This window comes from Vicia villosa, linkage group LG2, assembly GCF_029867415.1.
Source record: "Vicia villosa cultivar HV-30 ecotype Madison, WI linkage group LG2, Vvil1.0, whole genome shotgun sequence".
NCBI classification, from domain to species: domain Eukaryota; kingdom Viridiplantae; phylum Streptophyta; class Magnoliopsida; order Fabales; family Fabaceae; genus Vicia; species Vicia villosa.
This window is the reverse complement of record NC_081181.1, coordinates 199,526,270-199,551,794: the sequence shown is the minus strand read 5'-3', so window position 1 is coordinate 199,551,794 and position 25,525 is coordinate 199,526,270. Positions and strand designations below refer to the sequence as shown.

The 25,525-nt window shown below is 36.5% G+C and overlaps 4 protein-coding genes across 7 annotated transcripts; all 4 read right to left on the bottom strand.

The window, feature by feature from the left end:
- Positions 1-954: 954 nt before the first annotated feature.
- LOC131647916 (flagellar radial spoke protein 5-like) lies at positions 955-2,931 on the bottom strand. The gene is made up of 9 exons (XM_058917732.1): positions 2,640-2,931; positions 2,462-2,546; positions 2,202-2,318; positions 2,045-2,109; positions 1,875-1,963; positions 1,703-1,782; positions 1,508-1,619; positions 1,316-1,435; positions 955-1,191 (listed from the first exon to the last, which is right to left on the bottom strand). Exons 1-9 carry the CDS (start codon positions 2,929-2,931, stop codon positions 1,006-1,008), a joined length of 1,146 nt encoding a protein of 381 aa, XP_058773715.1. The 3' UTR covers positions 955-1,005.
- Positions 2,932-11,058: 8,127 nt separating this feature from the next.
- Positions 11,059-14,538, bottom strand: LOC131653552 (flagellar radial spoke protein 5-like). 4 transcript variants are annotated; one of them, XM_058923728.1, is made up of 9 exons: positions 13,384-13,754; positions 12,797-12,881; positions 12,503-12,619; positions 12,346-12,410; positions 12,179-12,267; positions 12,014-12,093; positions 11,795-11,906; positions 11,573-11,692; positions 11,059-11,445 (listed from the first exon to the last, which is right to left on the bottom strand). In XM_058923728.1, exons 1-9 carry the CDS (start codon positions 13,676-13,678, stop codon positions 11,263-11,265), a joined length of 1,146 nt encoding a protein of 381 aa, XP_058779711.1. In that variant the 5' UTR covers positions 13,679-13,754; the 3' UTR covers positions 11,059-11,262. The 4 variants fall into 4 exon arrangements, with proteins under 4 accessions (XP_058779711.1, XP_058779713.1, XP_058779712.1 ...); XM_058923730.1 differs by lacking the exon at positions 13,384-13,754 and adding an exon at positions 14,138-14,344 and having other exon boundaries at positions 11,060-11,445; positions 12,805-12,881; XM_058923729.1 differs by having other exon boundaries at positions 11,060-11,445; positions 12,805-12,881; positions 13,384-13,639.
- Positions 14,539-16,139: 1,601 nt separating this feature from the next.
- On the bottom strand, positions 16,140-18,038 carry LOC131647915 (uncharacterized). Its single transcript, XM_058917731.1, has 2 exons — positions 17,701-18,038; positions 16,140-17,609 (listed from the first exon to the last, which is right to left on the bottom strand). The coding sequence occupies exons 1-2, from the start codon at positions 17,893-17,895 to the stop codon at positions 16,299-16,301; spliced, it is 1,506 nt and encodes a 501-aa protein (XP_058773714.1). The 5' UTR covers positions 17,896-18,038; the 3' UTR covers positions 16,140-16,298.
- Positions 18,039-18,245: 207 nt separating this feature from the next.
- On the bottom strand, positions 18,246-18,818 carry LOC131651061 (L10-interacting MYB domain-containing protein-like). The gene is made up of 2 exons (XM_058920738.1): positions 18,447-18,818; positions 18,246-18,353 (listed from the first exon to the last, which is right to left on the bottom strand). Exons 1-2 carry the CDS (start codon positions 18,816-18,818, stop codon positions 18,246-18,248), a joined length of 480 nt encoding a protein of 159 aa, XP_058776721.1.
- Positions 18,819-25,525: the final 6,707 nt, after the last annotated feature.

Genomic DNA, 25,525 nt, shown 5'->3' with positions numbered 1-25,525 from the left:
GCACCAGAGAGTAACGACACCGATTCAAGATCAATATCTCTGGTTCAAGGAACACCATGAACGCAACCTTCAATCCACACTAACAATTACCTTCTCAGAATCCATAAACATTGAGTCTCCCGAACTTTAAAAATACATTTAAATGCATCTAAAGATTTATGAAAATAAAATTTATTTAACTCATCAATTTATTTGATCTTAAATTTATTTATTTTTGTACCCTGATCTAGGGTCCTAGCTCTGCGTAAATATCCAAATTGTGTTCGTCAGAACAAAAGCAATGTTGCTCTTCCCTTATTTGTTTATAATAAGATTAAAAATGAAAAATGCAAGTTGAAAAGTTTGTTTAAATAGTGTTTGGGAAAACACCAAGTGTTGGTTAAAATACTAGGAGAAAAAAAACATGTGTTTCTGTTAGCTTAACATATCATCACGAGTTTGAACCAACCTTAGAACGCAACATCATTAATGCTATGTTTAGATAAGCTTCTAGTTTAGTAAAGGTGAGTCTGCAACACATTCCAATGCATTTGCACCGTGGAAATGTGAAGTTACAAATTGGAGCTTCTGACTAAATTCCACCGCGTTTCCAAACATGTTATAAAACTTTCGCAACAGAGACCATATTTAGCCCAGCTAAGAGATTAGTCTACACAAGTTCACACACAAATATCTAATTTTTTTATTAATATGAATCAAACTCCATACCTTGTGCTATGCACCAATCTCTTATGCTAGGCCCTAGCGATGAAATATAAGTTTTATAGTACAAGAGAAGAAAATACACAATGAGAAAATCAGGAATATCATAGAAAATAATTGTATAAAAAACAAAACAAGAGTTTCAACAAAACTTTTCCTTTCTATCATTTTTTGACTGATATGGAGTAACATTTGAAAGTACTGCATACAAATCCTTCTATTGAATCCCTTTATTTTTTTCATCTTCTATTGTCCTGTGTAATTGAAAACAATCACTATATTGATATAGCGATTAGCAAATAATCATGTCTGCCTGTACTCATCACCACAATCACCAATCACTTTAAGAAGATCATTTCCTTTCCCTGATGCTTCCCTTATGCTGTTCACATCGTCCTCATCGAGAACGAGTGAAAATATAGCATTGCAGTCTTGAATGTGTTCTGACAAGCCAAGTCTTACACCAACCATAGATCCGGCTACAGCAGGCTGCATGTTTCACCAGAACCAAAATCAACAAAATATCCAAAAGGGCTTGTCAAATTTAATATCAATGTGAGATTTTAAGTTTACAGAATAGCAAATTCTTGAAGAGAAAACAAATGAACTTCACCTGATCAAGTATATACTTCACAGCAACGGTTGCAATGGAAACGCCGTGCTTAGAAGCAACATGTTTAAGAGTTTGAAGAAGTCCTTGGAATAATCCCCACCCTCCCCAAGCATCCACCATCTGCCAATATGATGCAAAATACATGAATACTTATCAGCTTGAGACTAACTTCAGATTGTTATGATATCGTACCTTTTTGTATTTTTGGAGGGATGGAGTGTTTAATGCAGGTCCAGCAAAAGGATTGTCGATGTTGGCGCCAAGGAACTTCTCAGACAATAGACCGCCCATTACTGTCCCATACCTGCATCACAGTCTAATTAATTTCTTCTATTTCACTATCATATCATTCTGGAGAATTATTCGGTGATGAAATATTTTCTTTACGTTATGAGTTTGACTCCTGTAAGCTGGCAAAGCTCTGCCATTCTCTGTTGAGGACGCATATCAACAAGTGAATGTTGTACCTGACAGTGAAGATACTTCGAAGAATCATGAACCAGCAGTAACTATACATAAAGAATTGAGAAGAGAAATTAAAAAGCACGCGTTAGTTTACCTGATTGCTCACAATGGGAATCTCATTTTCAAGAATAAGTTGTAATCTCTCGGTATCAAAATTTGTTAGAGCCAAAGTCTTGATTTTACCTATACAACATTAATAACCGAAAGAGTTTGCGTAAATAAATTAATCCGAACTTACACCAACTAATCAGGAGCAAAACTAACCTTCTTCTTTCAAATCCGTGAGGTGTTTTAGTGCGTCAAGGTAACCTGAATTCGAATAATCCCACCTAAATTCATTATAGATAGAGGAGATTCGTCAGAAAAATCGTAAGCTTCATAGAATCAGATTTAAATAACAAGACCGAGAGATTTTAAATACCAATGGAACTGAAGCATGTCCAAGGAATCCACATCCATTCTCTTCCTTGAGAGATTAATGCTGTCTCTTACAAAGCTACTTGTAATCTTAACTGGCTGCGGAACCCACTTAGTGAGACTGCACCAAATAGTACAACGCCTGAGACATTATCATCTATGTCGTATAGTAATTTTATCGACAATCTAGAATTATATAATAGATCGAAAATTGCTGCAATTAAAAGGCTTAAGAAAATAATATGAATCTCGTAATCAACTCACCCTCTGACCTTCTCCAAAAATTGCGGTGGACGCTCGCGACGAACTCGGTTGATGAACATCCCATATAGATCTTCAGCTGGCCCATCTACAAAACAAAAATAACACAACAAATGAGAAAACAATATACACAATTAATGACTTTTCATGCAAGTAATTAATAATACAAACAGTTGCATACATATATCAGCCATATCAAAAGTGGTGAATCCAGCATCAGCATATTTGAGCATTGAATCAACAGCCTCATCCTTGTCAATGTTGCCCCATTCACCCTTTGTTTGCCACATTCCATTCACAACCCGGCATATATCCAATGAATCGTTCCCGTTGCTGACCATAATGCGCTGGTTATTCACCTGCGTGGCTACACACTGACATGGTTTGAAATGGTTATGTTCTCTTCTTGTTGGTGTTCTGTTTGAAGTGTAGTAAGTGAATTTGCTCAGAGAATGTTGCAATAACTGCGACATTTTCAAGTGGTCGCAAGTGGAAAAAAATACAGAAGAGACAAAACAAAATAAAATAAAGTCAATGAATAGTTGAAATTAGAGAATTCATATCCAGTTAGAGATGTCAAACAAACCCTAAATAAAAAGAATTTATCGGTAAAAGTGGACCCGATGCATTGGCACGACTCACAAGTCTTATATTTTAACGTGGGTCGGACTGGAAAAAAAATTTAAAAACGCGACACTATCTTTTTAGCCCAATCCATCGGATCTATGTTTTCATGAGTTGGGCCGGATCTACCAATCGTGTTTCGGACTAACCCATTAAAAATATTTAAAATAATTATTATTTTTGATAAAAAAAATATTAATTTTTTTAGTTAATTTTGAAAAAAAAATTGGGCTCAAGATTATGTGATTAAAGATACGACTCTCAAATGATGGGAAAGCTTGATAAGTATTAGAGTGAATATTTAATTACTCTTACACTTGGAAATGGTTTTGACCCAACATCAAAGTTGGACGTTTTGAATTTGTAGTGATATATTTGTAAAATGCCTATATAGGGTGAGAGGATGACCCATGAGAGACGATTCCATTTTGTTGCCCGCGACTAGGAATAATCTCCTCTAAGTGAAGACGTCCCTTCGCCAAAGAGAAGTCAGGGTAATGTCTCCCTAGGAAACAGGGATTCAATGGTCCACCACTGACAAAATGGACAATTGTTGTTCCCAAGGAAACTTTAAATACAGGCCCAAAGCCCCTACAAATACCACAACCTTAGGGTTGAGAAAGACAGATAGTAATACACGAGTAATAACCCAAAAGCTACATAGCTTCTCACTTTATGTGAGCTTGCTCTCTTATTACCTTAAACACCACCTAACACAGCCTTTCGCCGCCGCGGACAAGCGTTAAACCACCAGAAAATTACTAAGGCTTGTGATCACCCCTACCAGCGTAGGGATACCGCACAATATGTACTTTTTGACAAGTATAGTGATGCCCACCGTGGGATCCCGATATAACTAACATGGGCCACACCCAATCATCACCATTCTCACCATCTTCCTTTGAAGATGGCCAACAAAGTTCCACACTCTGTGCTCCACTTGCTGCAAAGCATTCTCAAATGAGTGCAAAATTTCCTTAATGGTAGCATTTGTACATTCGGCCAACTGTTGAGTCACCAAAGCATTCTAAAGGAGCAAAGACTCTAATTCTCTCTTAGCAGCTGATAAACTGCTTCAAATAGAAGTCAAAGTCTGGTTCTTTTTCGCCAAAGTCTTCACTAGATGAGTCACCTGGTAGGAGAGACAACTAGCAAGATTTAGGGAAAGCAAAACATCCTTCAACCCAGTAAGAGAGGTAAAAGCCTATTTATTTCTTGCAGGTATTTATCCCGCTGAAGCTTTAGGTGGAAAATGCTCACATCTAGACGTTGCTTCTCAGCACAATGCTGGTTGGACCAAAGAGCTCCCCAATGACCGGTTCCACTAAGCGCCAAAGCAGTAGAGGCATGCCGCGTTTACCAAAATAGAGTAGCCATTTCTTCCTCTAGAATCGACCCAAACGTATTAGTCAAGTAAGAGCAATCCTAATATGAGGGAGAGGTTCGACGAACTCTAGCAGAACGGGAGCCAGACCCCGTCAGTATCGAACGAGCATTCGAACCTGGGATACTTGGCAAAGTCGACAATGTTTCCACAATAGCGTCACTCCCGGCCAGATGTATTCTCTGCCATATAAACCAGAGTTGTACCTCATTCTTCATTTGTTATGCACACAGTTATTGTTAAAACAAATACATCATGAACATGCTGAATAAAACAAAAGAGCCCAAAATTCACTGAACTTACCGAAGATGACTTACCTATCTTCCAAGAAATGGGCCCATATAAAAAATCCGACGTCGATCAAATGCTGCAAGCGTTTCTTTTCAGCCTCCTCCAGGGGGACCCTCGTGGAGGTATCCTAGGTTGCGGATGAAAGTCATCAGCTGTTTCTTCTAGTACTGGCCCTCTCTAGAAAGACCCGCTTCCTTGTATACGTAGATATTGTTCCCCATAAAAAATTGACCTCAATATAGTATTTAGGAAATAACTCAACACATTTACCCTATACTTCGCCGCCGACGTTGCAAAGCGCAACATGAACTTCGTGACCGATGGAGGTTACCAAAAATAACCGGTCTTCGAATGGCCGAAGCTCTGGAAGATGTCCAAAGTCGTGCACACTCTGCTCCAAGTTGACCAATCCTCTACCTCGGGTCCGATTTGTTGAGCCCGACGACATTTAAAGAGATGAAAGAAAAGGGTCGTTGAAATATTCACACAAGTACTGATAAACCTTCACTTATGCCCACGTGGTAGGATGGAATTGCAAAGGAGCCATCAATATATACTTTAGAACTTCTACCTCAAAGGCATAAAAAGGGAGACGAATGCCCAAGATACAAAATGTGCATTCATAGAAGTGAATGGTACAATCACCACACTTGTCGCATATTCTTTCATCCTCGGAGGGGCTCAAGATTCCCTAATAAGAAGGTGGATCCACTTCTTTAAATGTGTCATCCAGGCCACCTACTTTCACAAAAGAAGAAACAATTGAAGAGTAGACATAATCCACCCATGAAGGTGAAGTATTCTTTATGAGCTTGTGAGTATTTTTTTTTTGTGATTTCTTACCCATAACTTGTTAACTTTTCAGATGTAGGGAAGCAAAACGCCAAAGAAGAAGATAATTGCTAAACTAAGGAATGACTCGAAGAAAGAAATACACATTTTTCAAAGATTATAATCTAGCATGCAAAAAGACTACATCAAATGTGTCTAATCACTCGCACGGAGCATTAAATGCAATGATGGTACTTCTGAAAAGAAGTTTGAAAGCATGGATCATTAAATGCACGAATCCTCAAAAAATTGAAATGTTTCCATTTTGTCTGTTTGAAATTGATAAGAGGAGTAATTGGCATCCGAGCTAACCCTTGCCCCGCTACGCGAACAAGGGCTTGGGGGGCAACTGTTCTGCGCCGACCTTATCAACCCAACCGACCATCACGGAGGGACCTCACTCCTTCCAAAATCATCTCAACACACGAGAACTATCATCTTGTTGACCACAAAGAATCTCAGCTGCAAGTACATCCAACAACTCTCCGCAATCCACTCCTAACAAATAGCGAGTTCGTTATCTCCCTCTCTCTCTCTCTCTCTCTCTCTCTCTCTATATATATATATATATATATATATATATATATATATATATATATATATATAAAGAAGATGCCAAATTAAGTTAACTTGTTTCAAATTCAATTTTACTTCACTCTTCTCCTTTGCATACTAAATTAAATGTTAGAGTGATTACATTACAGGTTCCCCCACTCAACCGTCTCTGATGCCTCGACCCTCCGTCGTCACCGTTTCTCAACTCATTTCTAATTTTTGAGGAGAACAGTTAAAATTCTACAACTTCTAAATAAATTAAATAAATTGAGAAAGAGTTTAGCCATGTGACCCTACATATCCTTCGAGTTTAGAATTTAGAGTTTAGCCATGTGACCCTACATACTGTTGCACCCTAAAATTTGCCCTCTTTATTCGAGATATAAGTTATCCAAGACGTTTATTTCGTCGTTCAAAAAGTAAGGAAAAATAATAAAGAGTTTTCATGGGGTTAAGAAGATACGGTGTGAAATGTGGTTTATTCAGTGGAAATACGAGAAAATTCACAAGTACTATTTGGAAGGAGATATGAGCTGAATTCTTGCGAGACCCCGACTGTTTCGACGATATCTACAACTTTTGTGTTCGGCTCGGAAGCCAATTCTTTGAGGAAGATCGTCGAATTTGCAAATTACTTGGATTTTTATAATGGAAAAAGGTGCTGAATGTAGGGTTTCGGGCCCCAGAAAATTCATATCTCATGACTCGCTCGTCGGATTCGCTCGAAAATTTAACTGGAGCTCCGTATCGTCATCCCCAAGATTTCATATGTTCGGCCCGAAGACCAATTATGCACTGAAAACTCCCATCATTTTGAAGAGCGCCGTAATCTTTCGGTGAAAAGTGTGTTTTCGGGTACGTCGCGCCTAGTTTGAAAATTCATAACTTCTTCGATTTTTATCGTATGAAGTCCATTCAGGCGGCATTTTCTCAGAAATTTTGTTAGCTTCGATTCTTCGTCACACATGCTTGTTCATATTTCGAGCCGAAGATGGAGTTTTATCGAGTTCTTTGAGCGGTACTCACAAAATTCTGCACAGTCGCGCCAGATGAATCGACGTTTCTCGTCATTCAAACGCGCGCAATTTCTTCATCGCTTATCAGATTGAGACGATTATCGCGGCTACGAGTCACGAATTTGGTCATCTTCACAATGGCATTGGTTTCGTTCCGGAATTAAGAGCCGAACCGAGTTTCCTCGAAAATGAGTCAAAAAGAGATAATTAAGGGCGTTTTGGACATTTCGCCACTCACACTATATAAGTTATTTTTCTTCATATTCTCTCATAACTTCACTTCACCCAAAAAAATCAAAAACACTTTCTCGCAATTCTCTCTCAATCTTCTTGGATCAAAACCACAAAAACTCACAAAACTTTCATCAATCTTTATCAATTCAAGATCAAATCTCAAGAACAAATGAAGATCAAAGTAAGAATGAAGACCATCCTTCCTCATTGATCATCAATTGAAGTTTGAAGACCTCTCTTTCAACACTCTTGCGCGCCTCACTCCCTCCCTAGATCTCTCGGATTCGCGTTCGTGTTCGTATCGTGTCTGCGTCGTGTTCGTGTTCATTCGGTCTTGATCTCTTCGTTTGATCCGGTAAATTCACTATAAATCTTGTTAGATCATTGATTTTGTTGCTTGATCCGAATTAATATGATAATTGATGATGATGTTTGATTGTCGATGGATGATTTTTGATAATTGATGATAATAATTGCTTGTTGTTTGAATGATTCATGTTGATCTTGCTTAATTGATTCAAATGTGAGAATAGTGTTGATAGTTGTTGATGATATATTGATAATGCTCTATGAATTAAATATATGCACACAAAGTGTTTGATGATTTGATTATGAGAGTTGTGATGATTTAATAATATTGTTGTGCTGTGGATTTGAAATGTTAATGATGCTGAATTTTTGTGAAAGAACTTGTGGATGTCAATTGTTGCATATGATGCTTGATTATAACTTGTTGCTCATGAATGTTGGTGATTGTGTGATCAATGTGTTGTTAATTAGATGTTGTAAATGCTGAATTTTGCAAGTAGAACTTGTTGCCAAGAGTTGTTGTTGTTGAATGTGGATAATTGTTCAAAATTCTTGAATGTGACAATGATGCTAGTTGTTGTGATGCTTAATTTCAATTTGAATCCAATATCCATGAATGTTGATATGCATTGAGACTTGAATGTAAAGTTGTTTGAGGTTGACATTGTTGTTTCTATCTTTGAACATGAATTTGATGCTTTGTGCCTACTTGAAAATCATGTTTTATGCTTAAGTTCTAACTTGCAAATGATGTGCTACTTTGAGCCAATTGCCATGAGCCATTTCTTGGTGTTTATGTGTGATTTCTATGAGTTGTTGGGGCTATTTTAAATGTAACATAATGCAGAATTTTCTTGGCTTTGTATTTGTGTTGCATTTCATTATTTTCAACTCATGAAACATAGTTTTTTGAAGGAATTTTGTCTAAACTTTGTTGTGTTGTTTGTTTGTTAATTCTAAGTGATAGTAGAGCTTTCTTGTGTGTTAATAAATGCATCTAAGTGCTGGAACTTGCTGCTATACCATGCCATTTGCTTTCTTTCCGAATTTTTCCATAACGCGCGCGGTGTGTCGGCTTTACTTCAAAATGCCATAACTCTTGAACCGTGTTAAATTTTTGCGAATGTGAATAATGTTTCTTGAGTAGAATAATGCTTCCGGAGCTGATGGTGAGGTTTATTTTTGGTTTCGGCCGACTTTTTTTTATCGTTTTCTCTACTGCCTGATTTCGAAAATCGTGCTTCCGGGCCAATTTTGTAAATTCCGACCGCATATTTGAGTTCTTTGGCATGTTTCTAGCTTACCATAAAATTTTGGTTTAATTCTGACGAGTTTAGTTTTCACCGTTTTTACCCGGTTTCGCCGTTTCGGTGTATCGTTGTGCATGTAAATACTTGTTTTGACTTTCGTAGTTTCGGTATACATATTTGATTTGCTTTTGAATATTATCCCATGTTTCTTCTTGTTTGCTTTCGCTACGTTTTCATCCTCTATTCCGTTATCCATTTCCGGTTTAGTTTATCATTCAAATAACGCAATTCCGATTGCGATATGTTGTTATCTCTAACTTGTGTGGTAGTGTGCGAGGCTTTTGGACGGTCACCGATCAATGCTTATTATGTGAGTGTTCCGCTTTATTTGCGTAACATGATTTCATTCACTCCCTTCGTGTTCTCATCTTGGAGACACGTTCCTATTACTTTATATCTGCTTGTTTGGTTTGCTTGTTCCTCTTGCAGGTGTATTGTGGTTATGCTCGACGCGCATGTCGATCTTTGTGTGATTTCATGGCTAATCGGTGTGCTGACTATTTGCTTTTGCTTTGCTAGCTCGCTCGCGGGATCCTAGTTTCCTTGCTCTATTCGCTTTAGTTTACAGATCATCATTCGTTTGGTATTGATCCCGTTTCATTTTATTTTTCTTGCACTTTATCGCTTTCTCGCATCATCCTTTAACATGAGAAGTAGGACTTAGACATGCATCTGGCCAAGTCCTCGAAAGAGGCTCTATTTTTCTCGGTGTGTTTACGTTTGTGCTTTGCGGCAGGGAGTCACGGTGTAATAAGTCCTATATGGCACTCCGTTAAGTCCTCATGGAAGGCATGCGGAAAGGGTTAACAATCAACCCCCGCCTAGTCTCATCGAGTCTGTTCAGTATGCGCACGCTACGCGTGGCTCGCTGCTGAACTTGCACAAGATCTTGTTATCGAGTATGTCAGGAAAAGGATTCATGCAGCCGGACCCCCGCCTTTCCTATAGCTCGCGTCGCTCGACGTTGATGCTCGGTGTACGCACGCACCGTTTTCCTTTCCGATCCGTGACAGCTTGGTTGCTGAGAGGGACCCGCTCCTCTTGTCTATGGCCCGATCATTTTCACGAGGTCTAATGCTTGGTTGACTCGGGTGATTCGCTCCCCTTGGCTATGGCGGGACCGCTTTTCTACCACTCGGCCAGTGCCGTTGGCTTGTTTACTTTACGAGCGGAGCTCGTTTGTGTGATATTCTTGTGTGTTGTTTCTGCTTTTTCCCATAGGTTGCTAGTTTAGTTTAGACTTGTACCCTTTGTATGATAACATTAGGTAGAAAGCTTTCCCCCTTAGCTTAGGTCTTCCTCATGCATTCTTTAAAACACAAACCACACTCTTTGATTTTCTTTTCTTAAGAGCTTGTTATTTCCGCTCCATTCCCAAGCATAAGTCTCCAAAGGTCGAGCAGCGGAGTGTGAATGTAACTCGTTCACCTAAAAAACACAAAACAAACAGAAACTAGTTAGCCGAGCTACGGTAGCTCTGATTCTGCAAAACAGATACGCAGGCAGCGGGGTAGGGCCCGTGCGAGCATAACTCTTTATTTTCCCTACATTTTGCATGCATTTTAGTCCAGATTAGCGTAGATTTGTTACACACCCATAGATTTAGACACAGGCGTGGATACCATCGAGTACGATGGGCGTGAGAGGTGCTAATACCTTCCCCTCGCGTAACCGACTCCCTTACTCTTTTCTGTGGTCGTGAGACCGTTGTTTTGTTTTGTGGTTTGCTGGCATTCCCTTTCTTTTCAGGATAAATATGTTAGTGACGACTTTGTTAATTTTCGCGGTAGCGACACATACCCTACATGATTTATATTTGATAAAAAAAGTTCTTTATGCCTAAAATACATGATTTATACTTGATAAAAAAAATTGTTCAATTTAGATCAGACCAACATTCATTATTTTAAACCATTAGATTAAAGTTAGACAGTCGACTACAGAAAATTATTGACTACATGGGATCTGTTTCAGAAAAAAAAAAGTGCAATGAGATGTTAAACAGTCAAAGAATATCACAGAAAAAATTATTTATGAGAAACAAAACAAAGTTATTAATTTACTTAGTTAAAACAACGTTTTCCTTTCTTTTGTCTTTTGACCATTACATTAACGTATGAAAGTATTACATACAAGTCGTCTATTGAGACAAAATTGGAAGTGAATAATTTCCCTTGTTTTATATTTTCACCCTCCCTTGTCCTATATAAGTAAAAACAATCACCATGTTGATATAGCAATGAGCAAGACTCAACCCCTGTACTCATCTCCACAATCACCAATCACTCTAAGAAGATTCTTTCCTTTCCCTGAAGCTTCTCTTATGCTGCTCACATCGTCTTCATCAAGAACAAGCGAAAATATAGCATTGCAGTCTTGAATATGTTCTGACAAGCCAAGTCTTACACCAACCATAGATCCTGCCACAGCAGGCTGCATGTTTCACCAGAACCAAAATCAGAGAAAAATCTAAAAAGGCTTATCCAATTTAATATCAACGTGAGATTTTAAGTTTACTACAGAAAAGCAAGTTCCTGCAGAGAAAACAAATCAACTTCACCTGGTCCAGAATATACTTCACAGCAACCGCTGAAATGGAAACGCCATGCTTGGAAGCTACTTGTTTAAGAGTTCGAAGAAGTCCTTGGAATAAACCCCATCCTCCCCAAGCATCTACCATCTGCCATATGATGCATAATACAGCAAAATACATGAATAATATAACCATGTTAGTAAGCTCAAAAATATCTTCAGATAATTAATGACGGTTACGGTATCACACCCTTTTGTATTTTTGGAGGGAGGGAGTGTTTATTGCAGGTCCAGCAAAAGGAATGTTGATGTTGGCATCAAGGAACTTCTCAGACAATAGACCACCCATTACTGTCCCATACCTGCATTACAAACTAATATACTTAAAGGAAATTCCCTAATTTAATTTATTTTATTATACTATAATTTCATTTTGAAGAATTATTTTGTGCTTAAATAATTTCTTTACGTTATTAGTTTGACTCCTGTAAGCTGACAAAGCTCTGCCATTTTCTGTTGGGGACGCATATCAACAAGTGAATGTTGTACCTGTGAAGATACTTCGAAGAATCATGAACCATTAGTAATTTAATATGACAAACTGATAGAAGAAAACTAAAGCAATCTGGTTTACCTGATTGCTCACAATGGGAATCTCATTTTCAAGAATAATTTGTAATCTCTCAGTATCAAAATTGGTTAGAGCCAAAGTCTTGATTTTACCTGTACAAGGATAACAGAAATAGTTTGCTTAAACCAATAAATGGGAACTTGCTTGAGCTAATCAGAAGCAAAACTAACCTTCTCCTTTCAAGTCTGTGAGGTGTTTTAGTGCATCAAGATATCCTGAATTTGAATAATCCCACCTAAATTCATTATAGATAAAGGAGCATCGTCAGAAGAATTATAAACTTGAGAGAATCAGAATTGAATAACAAGAGGGAGAGATACTAAATACCAATGGAATTGAAGCATGTCCAATGAATCCACATCCATTCTCTTCCTTGACACATTAATGTTGTCTCTTACGAAGCTACTTGTCATCTTAACTGGCGGTGGCACCCACTTAGTGAGACTGCATCAAATAATACAATGGCTGAGGCAGTGTGTTCTATGTTTTATGGTGATTTTATTGACAATCTAGAATTGTACAATAGGATGTATAATAGCAAAATGCAGACCTAAACTTACTGCATTTTCTTCAAGTAGAAAAAGACTAAAGAAGATAATATGAACCTCATAATCAACTCACCCTCTGACCTTTTCCAAATATTCTGGTGGACGCTCACGACGAACTCGATTGATGAAAATCCCATATAGATCTTCAGCTGGTCCATCTGCAAAACGAATAGAACACAACTCACCAAATGAGAGAGAAAAAATGCACACAGGTTATGACCTTTTATGCAGACACAAAAAGCAGCTAATGTAAAGAAGATTTCATTTCGATAAAATAAAAAAATAACCCCCTGCACTCAAATTAGAACAGTCTCTAAATTGTAATCCTCTAGCAGACACCATTAACTTAAGTGGTGACCAAATCTTAGAATTTAAATCGAGCTTAAGTCAACCTAACCGACCTGTAAGATCTGCTCTAGATTCTAATCCTGTTGTAGATACCATTAACTTACATAGCAACTGGGTCTCAGAATTTAGATTTAGCTTACATCAACTCTACAAAACCTCATCCTTTTATCTAAAATTTCTCAACTTCAACATGGTCATATCAAATTAACGCGAGAGTCTCAACAGCAAGAAAAGACAATTCCTTTAAGGAAAGTGGGTTCATGGATGCGAACAATTAAAAGGCAAGCAGAAACAAGAAGCAAAGTTGAATACATATATCTGCCATATCAAAAGTGGTGAATCCAGCATCAGAATATTTAAGCATAGCATCAACAGCTTCATCCCTATCAATTCTTCCCCATCCACTACCACTCGTTTGCCACATTCCATTCACCACCCGGCATATATCCAACGAATCCTTCCCATTACTGACCACAATACGCCTGTTATCTTCCTGCGTAGCCACACACTGACATGGTCTCAAATGCTTATAATCTCTTCTTGTTGGCGCTCTGCTTGAACTGTAGTAAGTGAATTTGCTCAGAGAATGCTGCAATAGCTCTGTCATTTTGAAACTCCTCTAAGTGCCCACAGTAGCTAATAGCAACAACATATACTCTTGAAAAGGTAGTTAACTCTATTACACCATATATTGCCCTATCCTGTCCAGGCTACCCTCCACCATATATTTTTATAAATTCTATTTTTAAAAAATAAAAATTGGATATTTCAGCGCGCAAATACATATACTAATCCCTGGAAACACGGAGAACTACAATATATAGTAAAATTTTTAACACTGTTGTCTATTCAGACCAAGATATCTCCTATCACATGGTATTTTTACCATTTCTATTTAAAATTGGAATATATATGTTTTATTTATTAATTGATGATTAATAAATAATATAAATTTAGTAACAAAATAGTGAAGTGGATTAATGGAAAAACATGCCAATAGAAAAGCTCCACGTCATCATAGAGGAAAATAGGGAATGAATGAAGAGAAATTGAGTGGACTACGTACAATGATCGGCCATGTCGAAAGTAGATAAGCCGGAGTCAGCGTACCGGAGCATAGCCTCAACGGCGTCATCTCTGTCGATTCTTCCCCAACCACCGCTCGTCTGCCACATTCCGTTAAGGACTCTACATATTTCTAAGGAATCGTCCCCATTACTCACTGTGACTCGCTGATTCTCAACCGTGCTCGTGCTTGTGCTCGAATCAGCGCATCGAATAAAACTTGTGTAGCTACTTCGAGAAATTGATTTTGATTTGGCGGTTTTGGAGGAGTTAAAGCGAGTGAAAGTGGAGAATAGGTGGTGGCTCGATAGTGCTGCCATTTCCAGCGAAGTTGGGGAAAAGAGGATAACGAAAAAGGAGAAGTGAAAATGTGCTCGTTTGCTCAGCTTTTTGAAATGACCATAATGCCACTTGTTAAATATGGGTTTAATGGCTTTTATGGAAGCCCAGTTGGGTAAAGCCCGTGCATAGTAACGAAAGGAGGATTCAACGTGACACCCCACCTCTATATCTCTCACTCAACAAAAATTCAGTAAATACTCTCATTTTTCACCATTTTCTTTAGAAAAATCAAACGTTCATAATATAAAACACTGTTAGATTAGATGGGTAATAAGAGTTCAATGTATTATTCACAATCATGATTTATGAAAGATATTAGAAGATCATAATTTCCTCGAGCATTTAAAGCAGAGAAAAGATAATTTGCGAATGACATGACGAAGTATAACACATCATTTCTAAATTTGTTTTAGAAGTGTTGAAAGATCAAAATACAATCTAAAATGTCACACAATGTACAAAGCATATGCTACATATCTACCTTCATTGAGAGGCTATGCACCACTTGCTAAACATAATTCAAAATAAAAAAAGTCTGAAGACTAGACAAGAACCAGGGAGGACTCCCATGTTGTTAACAATATATTAACTTGATGTTGATCATCAACATCACCTGTAATACAAATACATACCAAGTGCCGATGCTTGAAGTTCGTGGTGCAACGTTGACGAAATTGACATCAAGTATGACATGAATACCAATTCAACTCCATCAGGGCACTAGACTAAGTATGACATTTGTTAATATTTGAGAAGTTGATTTCTAAAGTCACTATAACTAACAGAGACATTGTTTTAATGAATGCGGTCGAACTCGTTTTCCTAACATCGATTAACTTGTTATGTTGGACCAAATGAAAACACCGTGTCTTGTCAAATATGCAATGATAATGAGGGTTTTGAGGAGAAAGTGACTTTGTGATTCACAATCTCACTGACCCATTCGACAATGACCGTGTCTTCTCTAGCTCTGAGTCAGTAAGGAAAATAACACTAACACTATGTACAATTCATATAAATGAACACAATGTCTATTTGGCAAAAAATCGAAGATCTAAATTAATCAGCCTTTACAATTTCTAGGACCAAAATGTCTATTTCTTAAAATTATTTGATAAAATTTAAATATTTGAATCCAAGACTAATGTGCAACAAGCCAAAGATAAGAAACTTGGATTTTGAAGTGGTCTCCATGTTCTGTTAAATGAATAATTTTGCAATAGAGTAATGTGATTTCTTTTCAACATAAATGTCACATATCTCATCTTAAAGGGATGAAAATCACATCTACACAACCTCTACATGAGAATTATAAAGAAAATTGGTCATTAATCATCTTGCATGGGTTTCTCTTGGAATCATGTATAGACAGTAGACACTAGACACTGCAATTTGAATCCCGACGAGGACAGTAAAAGGTTATTAAGGAATTTCCTATTGACACTCTTAGAGCTAGGGATGAAACTAAATGAAATTAAGTTGGAGAAAAAACAGAAAAATTATAGCAGGTTTTCTTCAACCTTATATAATGTCAAAAAGCACTAACTTCTTTACAATATGGTGGAACAACCAAAAGATGCAAACAGTAGATCACTTTATCTTGAAATTAAGATGTGCTGATATTACAAGAGATTGTACACAAATATGCATCACTGCAGAGGCCTAACTTGGCCGATTTCTAGTTAATTCCATAGAGAAGCAATTTGCTGGTAATTGAGTCATTGTGTCACACAAATTTCATCAAATGATGTAAATTTAACCATATACATAACAAGACAATATGTATTAAACTGCTAGATTAACAACATTTTCTAAGAGTACTAGATTAACGACTTAACATATGCAAGACGGTTAACATCATCACAACCCCAAAATATGTGCAATCGATGAGGGACTGAAAATATTCTATCAGCCGCAGTAAAATACTGTTGTTCTGTTAACCCCATTTTTGTAAGCTCACTCATTACTTTCCTGGAATCATCATATATATCTCTATCAACTCCTAGGCGATTTACAACTGCACCCAATTGTTCTATTTGTTTTTCAAGCAAGCCCTTGATAGTCTTTTCAAACTCGAATATATTGTTAGCAATTGCATTTTCTTCTCCATTTCTTTCCTTTGATTTTGATGGACCCTCCATACAACCATGTTTTCTAGGAATTAATAGGGTCATTTCGACTTCATCCTCCTCATTGTCATTTTGTTCCTCCTCTTGTTTATCTATCGTCTCAACATTCACACTAGGGTTAGCAAGTTCTTTACCACGAACAGGACCTTTTAGTTCCTCCTCTTGTTTATCTATCATCTCAACTTCCGCACTAGGGTTAGCAAGTTCTTTACCATGAACAGGATCTTTTAGTTCCAACTCTTGTTGATCTATCATCTCAATACTAGCACCAGGGTTAACAGGTTCTTTACCAATAGCAGGATCACTTTGTACCTCCCCTTGTTTATCCATCATCTCAACATTAGCACTAGAGTTATCAGGTTCTTTACCACTAGTAGGATCATCTTGCTCCTCTACTTGTTTATCCATCATCTCAACATTAGCACTAGGCTTAACAGGTCCTTTACCAGCACAAGGATCATTTTGTTCCTCTTGTTGTTTATCTATCATCTCAACATTAGCACTAGGCTTAGCAGGTTCTTTACCACCAGAAGGATCATTTTGTTCCTCTTGTTCTTTATCTATCATCTCAACATTAGCACTAGGGTGACCAAGTTCTTGACCATTAGCAGGACCATTTTGTTCCTCCTCTTGTTTATCATCTATCATCTCAACAATAGCACTAGAGTGCACAGGTTCTTTACCACAAGCAGGATCATTTTGTTCCTCTTGTTTATCTATCATCTCAATATTAGCACTAGGGTTAGCAGGCTCTTTACCACAAGCAGGGTCATTTTGTTCTTCCTCTTGTTTATCTAACATCTCAATATTAGCACTAGAATTAGCAGATTCTTTAGCACAAGCAGGATCACTTTGTTCCTCCACTTGTTTATCCATCATCTCAACATTAGCACTAGGGTTAGCAAGTTCCTCACCACTAGCATGACATTTTCCGAAAACACGAGCAAGCTTATCAAAAAGTGGAATCGGAGTATTCCTATAATCTATCGCACGCGGATCTCTCTACACAGTAATAGAAAATCAAATAAATTTTCAATAGTCATTAACATCAAGAAAAACAAAAATCAAAGGAAAATAAATAATTGGCACGAACCTTTACATACTCTTTCCACACTTCATCATTGTCGACCTTAATCATCTTTTTCTCGTCATCCCAGCTGAACCCATTTTGGTTTTGCATATCATAAACTATTCCATAAATTGTCCTTAACCTCTCCTTTACCCATTCAATGTATGCTTTTAACTTAGGTTTAAGCTGAGGAAATTTCTGTCTCAAATCTTTCTCCATTTTTTCCACACACCATTTCAAAATATCTGATTTGAGTTGTTCTTCATCACATCTTTTATAGGTATTCAGAACTTCAATTATTAAATCAAGAAAGGTTTCATCACTCTTCCTAGTCAGTGGATTATAATAATCTCTCTCTCCCTTGTTACTCAGTTGCATGTTGATTTCAGATTCCATATCTATTGTAAAAACAAATATCAACAAATTACAAAAAATAAAAAAATAAAAATAAAAACCTAAAGAAATCCTAAAATCAGAAACGAAAACGGGAAATTGAAGATGCAGAACCACAAACAAGATCATTTTACTCTGCCTATTGTTTATCTATAATCTCAACATTGGCACTAGAGTTAGTTAGCAAGTTCCTTACCACTAGCATGATATTTTCCAAATACACGAGCAAGCTTATCAAAAAGTGGGATTGGAGTATTCCTATAATCTGTTGCACGCGGATTTCTCTAGACAATAATAGAAAATCAAACAAATTTTCGATAATCACGAACATCTAACAAACGAAACTAACCAAAGGAAAATAAATAATCAGCACTAACCTTTACATACTCGTTCCACACTTCATCACTGTCAACCTTAATCATTTTCTTCTCGTCATCCCAACCGAACCCACTTTGGTTTTGCATATCATAAACTATTTCATAAATTGTCTTTAACCTCTCCTTTACCCATTCAATGTGTGCTTTTAACTTAGGTTTAAGATGAGGAAATTTTTCTCTCAAATGTTCCTCCATTTTTTCCATAGTCCATTTGAAAATATATGATTTGAATGGTTCATCTTCAAATCTTTTATCTTTATTCAGAACTCCAATCAATCTATCAAGAAATAATTCATCACCCTTAAGAGTTCGTGGATCATAATAATCTCTCTTTCTCTTGTTACTTTGTCGCGTGTTGATTTCAGATTCCATTTCTATTGTATAAACAAACAAATACCAACAAATTACAAAAAATTTTAAAAAATAAATAAAAACCAAATTATTTTTCAAAAGAAACCCTAAAATCAGAAACGAAAACACGAAATTGAAGATGCAGAAACAAAATTGCAAGTGCAGTGTCAAGAATCAAGAGATGAATGGCGTTTGTAGAATGAAGAGGAAAGATAGAGAAGAATGGTACCGTGACAGAGTGAGAAGAACAACAACGACAGTGAAAAGACGAAGACGGAGCTTGATGGGAATGGTGGAAGCTACTTGCGAGAGAGGTCAGCTGCGAGGAAGAGAGTGTTTTCCGTTTCTACGATAACAGCAATGAGCGCGAAAGGAAAAACGCGTACAAATGAAATGAATTTGAAAATGAATTTCTTTTGTTATTCTTCTATCATACTCTTTTCTTTTGGGTTTAAGTATAGTTTATTAGGAAAAGCTTATTTATTATCCTAAATCAAAATATATCTAAAATTTAAATTATTCAATAAACACACGCAAGTGTAAAATTACCGACGTGTTTTCTGCCAATTATATTTATATTTTTTAATTATTTTGATGACATGAAATATTATTGATTTTTATTTGACTATAGTGTAAATCGTGCATGTTCATTAAACTCTTCAACAAATGATCAAATATGATAAAATACAATAGCATTAAGTTCTATTGGTTTCAACATTCTTCTTTCTCATAATGTCGGGTCTGGGTTTTTTTTTTGTTGGTTTTCCAATTATCGAATTTTCCAAATCTATTATGTGTCTTTTCAAATTCATTGATATTGAACTCTCTGTTTTTTTAAACTGATTATACAATTTGGTTGTTGTTTTGGTGCTATTTTGGCAATTAGTGTCTTCCTCATCCCTTGCTTCAATGTCTTAGTCTTATTGGCCAGAAATGGTTGTGATTGCTTGCTGCAACTTGCAGTAAGTTGTGTTGAGATTGTAATTTCTTGTGTCAAAGGAGTTGCCTCGACAGGATTTTGACTTATGCCTAGTTTAGTAGTTAAGAAAATTAGGTATTTCGGGCTTTTGTATTTTGGGCTTTGCTTAGGAAGCAAGCAAACTCAACTATAAATAGGGAATAACCCCTATTATTTTAATCACTTGAACATTGTAGTTGCAAAGAATATTCACAGTTTGTGACTCTACAGATATTCATCTTCTTCCCCTATTTTATTCAAACTCTAATCTCCTTCTCAATTATATTTTCTTTCTTTTTCTTCCATTATTATTGTGCAGCAAGAATCATCTTGCAATCAATGTTGGTTTATTCACTCGAGTGAAGAGTGAAGAACAAGAGGGAATTCAATCGGCTGATTGATTCTTGTTCAACAAGATTGATTTGGAATTCTCCATAGATTTTGGGGGTAATTCCAACATCTGGTATCTAGAGCACTAGCTGAGCGATTCATGGAAAGCAAAAACACGATGGCAATGAATCATTCGAATGGGCATTTTTTTGGCGAGTCTCCCCATTCTGAAAGGTCAAAATTATCATAATTGGTGCAAGCAGATGAAGATTGTTTTTTGTTATTAAGATCTTTGGGATCTTGTGCAAGAAGGAATAACACCGCTTGAAGAAGACGCGAGAGATGAAGAAAAGGATGCACACAAATAATTGAAGAAGAAGAATTATAAGTCTTTTTTTATAATTCATCAATGCGTTGATCCAGATAATTTAGAAAAGCTGAGTGATGTTGAATCAACGAAAGAAGCATGGGAGATTATGGAAAAATTATGTAGAAAATGTGAAGGAGGCAAGGTTACAAACTCACAAAAGAATGTATGAATTGCTTCAGATGGAAGAAAGTGAAAGCATATCTGATTTCTTCACTAGGGTTACAAAATTAGTGACTCAAATCAAGGTGTGTGGAGAAACATTGATACCAATATCAATTGTTGCAAAGATCTTGAGATCATTGGCTCCAAATTTCAACCACGTGGTGGTAGCCATAGAAGAGTCAAATATTTGTCGACATTGACAAAGGAAGAGCTTCAAGGGACGCTTGAATCTCATGAATAAAGAATGGCTGAAAGAGATGCAGGCAAGTCGAAGAGTGACGTGGCTCTGCAAGCGCAATTATCAAGAGAAAATAAAGGAAAAGAAAAGTGGTTCGACAACAAAGGTAGAGGAGGCTACAAAAATTCGGCCGGTCGAGGAAACCAACAAGAAGGAAATGCGTCGAACCCGAGAATACCATCATACCAAAACAACTAAAGAGGTGGTGGTCAAAAACTTGACAAAAATCACATTCAATGTTTCAATTGTTAGAAGTATGGTCAATACTCTAGTGATTTTACATAAAAACAAAAGAATCAAGAAAGTGATGCAAGGTTTATAAAACATGAAGAAGAAGAAGAAGAAGAGATGATGCTGATGGTCGCAATAAGAGATGAAGAGAGATTCAAGGACCAATGGTACTTTAACTCAGTATGCTTATCATACATGTATGGTAGGAAAGATTGGTTTGTCAACATAAAGCCCTCGATGAAGAACATGGTGAAATTTGCAAATCACAATATTCTGGAAGATGAAGGTATTGGTGATGTTATGATTATGAGGAAAGATGGCAAAATGTCAGTAATTTCCAATGTATTGTATATACCAGGCATGAAAAGTAATCTGGTAAGTATAGGGAAGTTAGTCGAAAATAATTATAAAGTGTTAATAAGAAACAAGATGATGAGAGTTGTCGACTCAAGTGGAAGGTTAATCTTGAAGGCACCTATGTCTCAGAATAGAACCTTCAAGATTAAACTAATGTGATGGAGCACAAGTACTTTACAATTATAGCTAGCATGGATGAATGGATATGGAACTATAGACTGGGCCATTTAAACTTTAAAGACATCATAGATTTGAAAATAAAAAAAATATGGTTTCGAGATTACCAGAAATCAACATTCCAAACGAAGTGTGTGAAGAATGTCTGCAGGTGAAACAACACAAGAACAACTTCAACAAGGATGCAATAAGCAAGTCAAAGGCAATCCTGAAGTCATATACTCTGACGTATATAATCATATCCAGGTGGATTCAACTAGAGGTAACATATACTTTGTCACATTCGTAAATGATTTTAGTTGAAAACTATGGACTTACCTGATCAAGAAGAAAAGTGAAGTGATCGAGGTATTTGCCAAGTTTAAATCTAAGGTCGAAAGAAAAAGTGGTTGAAGGCTTAAGATTCCGAGGAATGATGGTGGTGGACAATATGTGTCGAAAGAATTCGACATGTTATGTGAGAAAGAAAGGATTGTTCATGAGGTGGTGTCACCCTACACTCCACAGCAGAAAGGAAGAATCGAACAATCATGAACATGATGAGAAGTATGTTAAAAGGCAATTATTTACCTTAGGAACTTTGGGGGTGAAGATATGTCGATTGCAACATACAATTTGAACAGATGTGCGACAAAGAAGCTAGAAGGAATCACACCAGAAGAATGTTATTTTGGTGTCAAACCTAGCTTGAGTCATTTGGAAGTATTTGGATCTATAACCCATAGACATGTTCTAGATCAGTTGAGAAGAAAAATTGATGACAAGTCAAGTCAAATGACCCTAATATGATATCATTTGACTGATGGATACAAGTTGTTCGACTCAGTAAACAAGCAAGTAGTGATCAACATGGACGTGATCATATATGAGCTTAAGTAATAGGATTGGACTGAAACTATCAAAAGACTCAAATGAATATGATATCAACCCAACATAGTACAAAATATTTTTTAGGTCATTATGATACCTATGTCACACGAGGTCTGATCTAGCATACAATGTAGGTATGGTGAGTAGATTCATGTAGAGGCCAACAATATCATATCTAGCAGCGATGAAGAGGATACTAAGATATCTCAAAGGAACTCTCGACTATTTCATTTTATTTCCTACATCTGATGAAGGAAAGGAATACAAGCTAGTGGGTTACACCGACTCAAGTTGGTGTAGTGATCTTGAGGATAAAATCCATAGTTGGTTATGTGTTTATGCTAGGTGATGCATCAGTTGCTTAGAACTTAAAAAAAGAACCAATAGTGGCACTATCGTCGTGTGAAGTAGAGTATATAGTTGCTTCTCTTTGTGCATGTCAAGCAACATGGATGGTGAATCTGGTCGAAGAGATTACAACGAAGGATCATGGAGTAATTACCATGAAGATCGATACCATGTCAGCTATCAATATGACGAAGAATCCGATAGCACATGGACGAAGAAAGCACATTGAAGTGAGGTTCCGTTATCTTTGAGATCAGGTAGCAAATGAGAAGTTGAACTTGGAACACTTTAGAAATAAAAATTAGATTGTAGACATCACGACAAAAGGAGTGCAAGTCGAAGTGTTCAAGAAATTAAGAGCTATGATGAATGTAGATAGCTTAGACACAATGAATTAGGTGGTGTGATGAGATTGTAATTCCTTGTATCGAATAAAGTTGCTCGACATAAACAAGATCGTGTCGAAATAGCTTATTGTGTCTATGACGAATTTGTGTGTGCCGAGTTGTCGAAGGAGTTGTCTTGACAAAATTTCGACTTAGGCCTAGTTTTTTAGTTAATAGAATTAGGTATTTTGGGATTAGCTTACAGAGAAAGCAAGCTCAACTATAAATAGAGAGTAACCCCTATTATTGTAATCACTTGAACATTGCAGTTACAAAGAATATTCACAGTTTGTGAGCAGAGAGAAACTCTGCAGATATTCATTTTTCCCTATTTTGTTCAAACCCTAATCTTGTTCTTTCCAATTATATTTTCTTTCTTCTTCCTCCATTATTATTGTGCAGCAAGAATCATCTTGCAATCAAGGTTGCTTGATTCACTCGAGTTAAAAATGAAGAGTGAAGAACAAGAGGGAATTCAATCAGTTGATTGATTCTTGTTCATCAAGATTGATTGGGAATTCTCCATGAATTTTGGGGCAATTCCAACAAGTAGTTGGTTAAGGAATTCGTTATCGTGTTGGTGGTTGAGTTTATTCACCATTCTTAAAATTTAGGTTCAATTCTCGTCAATTTGCATATATATTTTTTTTTTGCAATTTGGTAACGCTTTTGTACGCAAGTTCGTTGGATTGCGCACATGATGCGTGGTTATGTATCTTTGAATTTATATATTTTTTATAATTTTACTTTTCTCCTCCTTTGAAATTGAATTTTCACTATAATACTTTTGGGTTATTCGCTTTTTGATTTCATCGGGCCAGAGTCTGTGCTCCCCCATTTTTATGTACGATTTCCTTCAATTTTATCTATTTGTGATGATTAAATAAAACTATTTAGTTGAAGAATTTTGGTTGGAATGATTTTGGAGGGTTTTTTTATTCATAACACAAAATTTGTATTGCAGGAAAGTTTTGGAAAACTTACATAAATTTTTCAAATATATTTTATCTTGTTATAATATTTTGAAAATCGAATTTGGTTTCTATATGCTTGGTTCTCCAATGAGATATGGTATTTTTAGAAATGTTGACTTGTTTTCCACGATGAGTTCCACCTCTTTTTTCATGCAATCTTCATTTCACCAAGATAAGATCGCAACTAAACACATTGGCATACTACATTATAGGTTGAGATGTATTCAACTTCACATGATGATATGATCATAACAATTGGCTTCTTGGAACATTGTGAGATTGGAGAATTGAATAGCTTGAACACATATCTCATTGCACTTCTTTTTTATCCCAACCTAAGTAGCAAAAATCGGCCAACTTGTTTCTTTGCCTTTCGTATTTTGAGAACAAGACAGAAAATCAATTGTACCTTGGAGGTACCTCGTGATTCTCTTTACTGCTTGCATATGTGACAATTTAGGACCTGCATAAATCTGCCCACCACACCTACAATGCAACATATATCGGTCTTGAATTGCAAGCATACATTTAAGCATTATACCATTTGCTTGTATAATGTTGTCCACTTCCTTTCCCTATCCATCGTTTCTAGATTTTGAAACTGGCTTCCATCAAGATGCGTGTTGAATTGCAATGATCAGAATTTTGAATCTCTTTAGGATGTCAGTAACTTTTTGATGATTCTTCATTCCTTTTATAGGTTAAAAAAACTCAAGACTAATGAAATACCTAAATCATCCTAGGTTTGTCATACCAAACTTAGTATTCTTAATCTCATAGTGATCACTTCTAATTATGAGTAGTTCATACACATACAAGCACACTATGTTGAGGTTACCTTGATTCAAGACTTTGACATAAATTCCATGTTATAGTCTGTATTTAGAAAAGTCAATATACTAATAAAGATTCAGGTTAATCAATATATTTTTGTTTTAGTTGTCTTGTCGAGTCCTTTCTTTCTTGAACTTGTATTTTTCCTTTCATTTTTATCACCATCTTTCATGGATGTTTAATTTTGCAGGGCTTTCTCAATGGCATGTTCCTTGATCCTCTCCAACATTATTTATTTACGAGCTTCCAACAAACATTACAATTCTTCAATTTTTATGACTAACAAGTCCTTTAATTCTTCAATTTCCACTACATTGAAATCGAATTTGGACGAGAGAGTGTGCATCACATTGTTTACAATTGTTTGATCAAACACAACTTCACAATAACTTTTTTCCTGATTGGTAATTCGTGTGACACAATTGAAATACTCAACAATCTTCTCGTTGGATTTTGTGAGTAATAGCTCAAACTGTCTTCTTAAGGTCAATAG

What these genes read in the sequence shown, in the direction of transcription:
- LOC131647915 (XM_058917731.1), bottom strand. Translation starts at nt 17,895, where the DNA reads ATGGAGAAAGATTTGAGACAGAAATTTCCTCAGCTTAAACCTAAGTTA. An exon ending in TGTGGAAAGAGTATGTAAAG is followed by an intron (nt 17,610 to 17,700) that starts GTTCGTGCCAAT and finishes ATTACTGTGTAG; the next exon opens with AGAGATCCGCGTGCGATAGA.
- LOC131651061 (XM_058920738.1), bottom strand. Translation starts at nt 18,818, where the DNA reads ATGGAATCTGAAATCAACACGCGACAAAGTAACAAGAGAAAGAGAGAT. An exon ending in TGTGGAACGAGTATGTAAAG is followed by an intron (nt 18,354 to 18,446) that starts GTTAGTGCTGAT and finishes ATTATTGTCTAG; the next exon opens with AGAAATCCGCGTGCAACAGA.
- LOC131653552 (XM_058923727.1), bottom strand. Translation starts at nt 14,456, where the DNA reads ATGGCAGCACTATCGAGCCACCACCTATTCTCCACTTTCACTCGCTTT. An exon ending in GACATGCTTCAATTCCATTG is followed by an intron (nt 12,411 to 12,502) that starts GTATTTAGTATC and finishes TAATGAATTTAG; the next exon opens with GTGGGATTATTCAAATTCAG. An exon ending in TTCCCATTGTGAGCAATCAG is followed by an intron (nt 12,094 to 12,178) that starts GTAAACCAGATT and finishes GTATCTTCACAG; the next exon opens with GTACAACATTCACTTGTTGA.
- LOC131647916 (XM_058917732.1), bottom strand. Translation starts at nt 2,931, where the DNA reads ATGTCGCAGTTATTGCAACATTCTCTGAGCAAATTCACTTACTACACT. An exon ending in TTTTTGGAGAAGGTCAGAGG is followed by an intron (nt 2,319 to 2,461) that starts GTGAGTTGATTA and finishes TATTTGGTGCAG; the next exon opens with TCTCACTAAGTGGGTTCCGC. An exon ending in GACATGCTTCAGTTCCATTG is followed by an intron (nt 2,110 to 2,201) that starts GTATTTAAAATC and finishes TAATGAATTTAG; the next exon opens with GTGGGATTATTCGAATTCAG.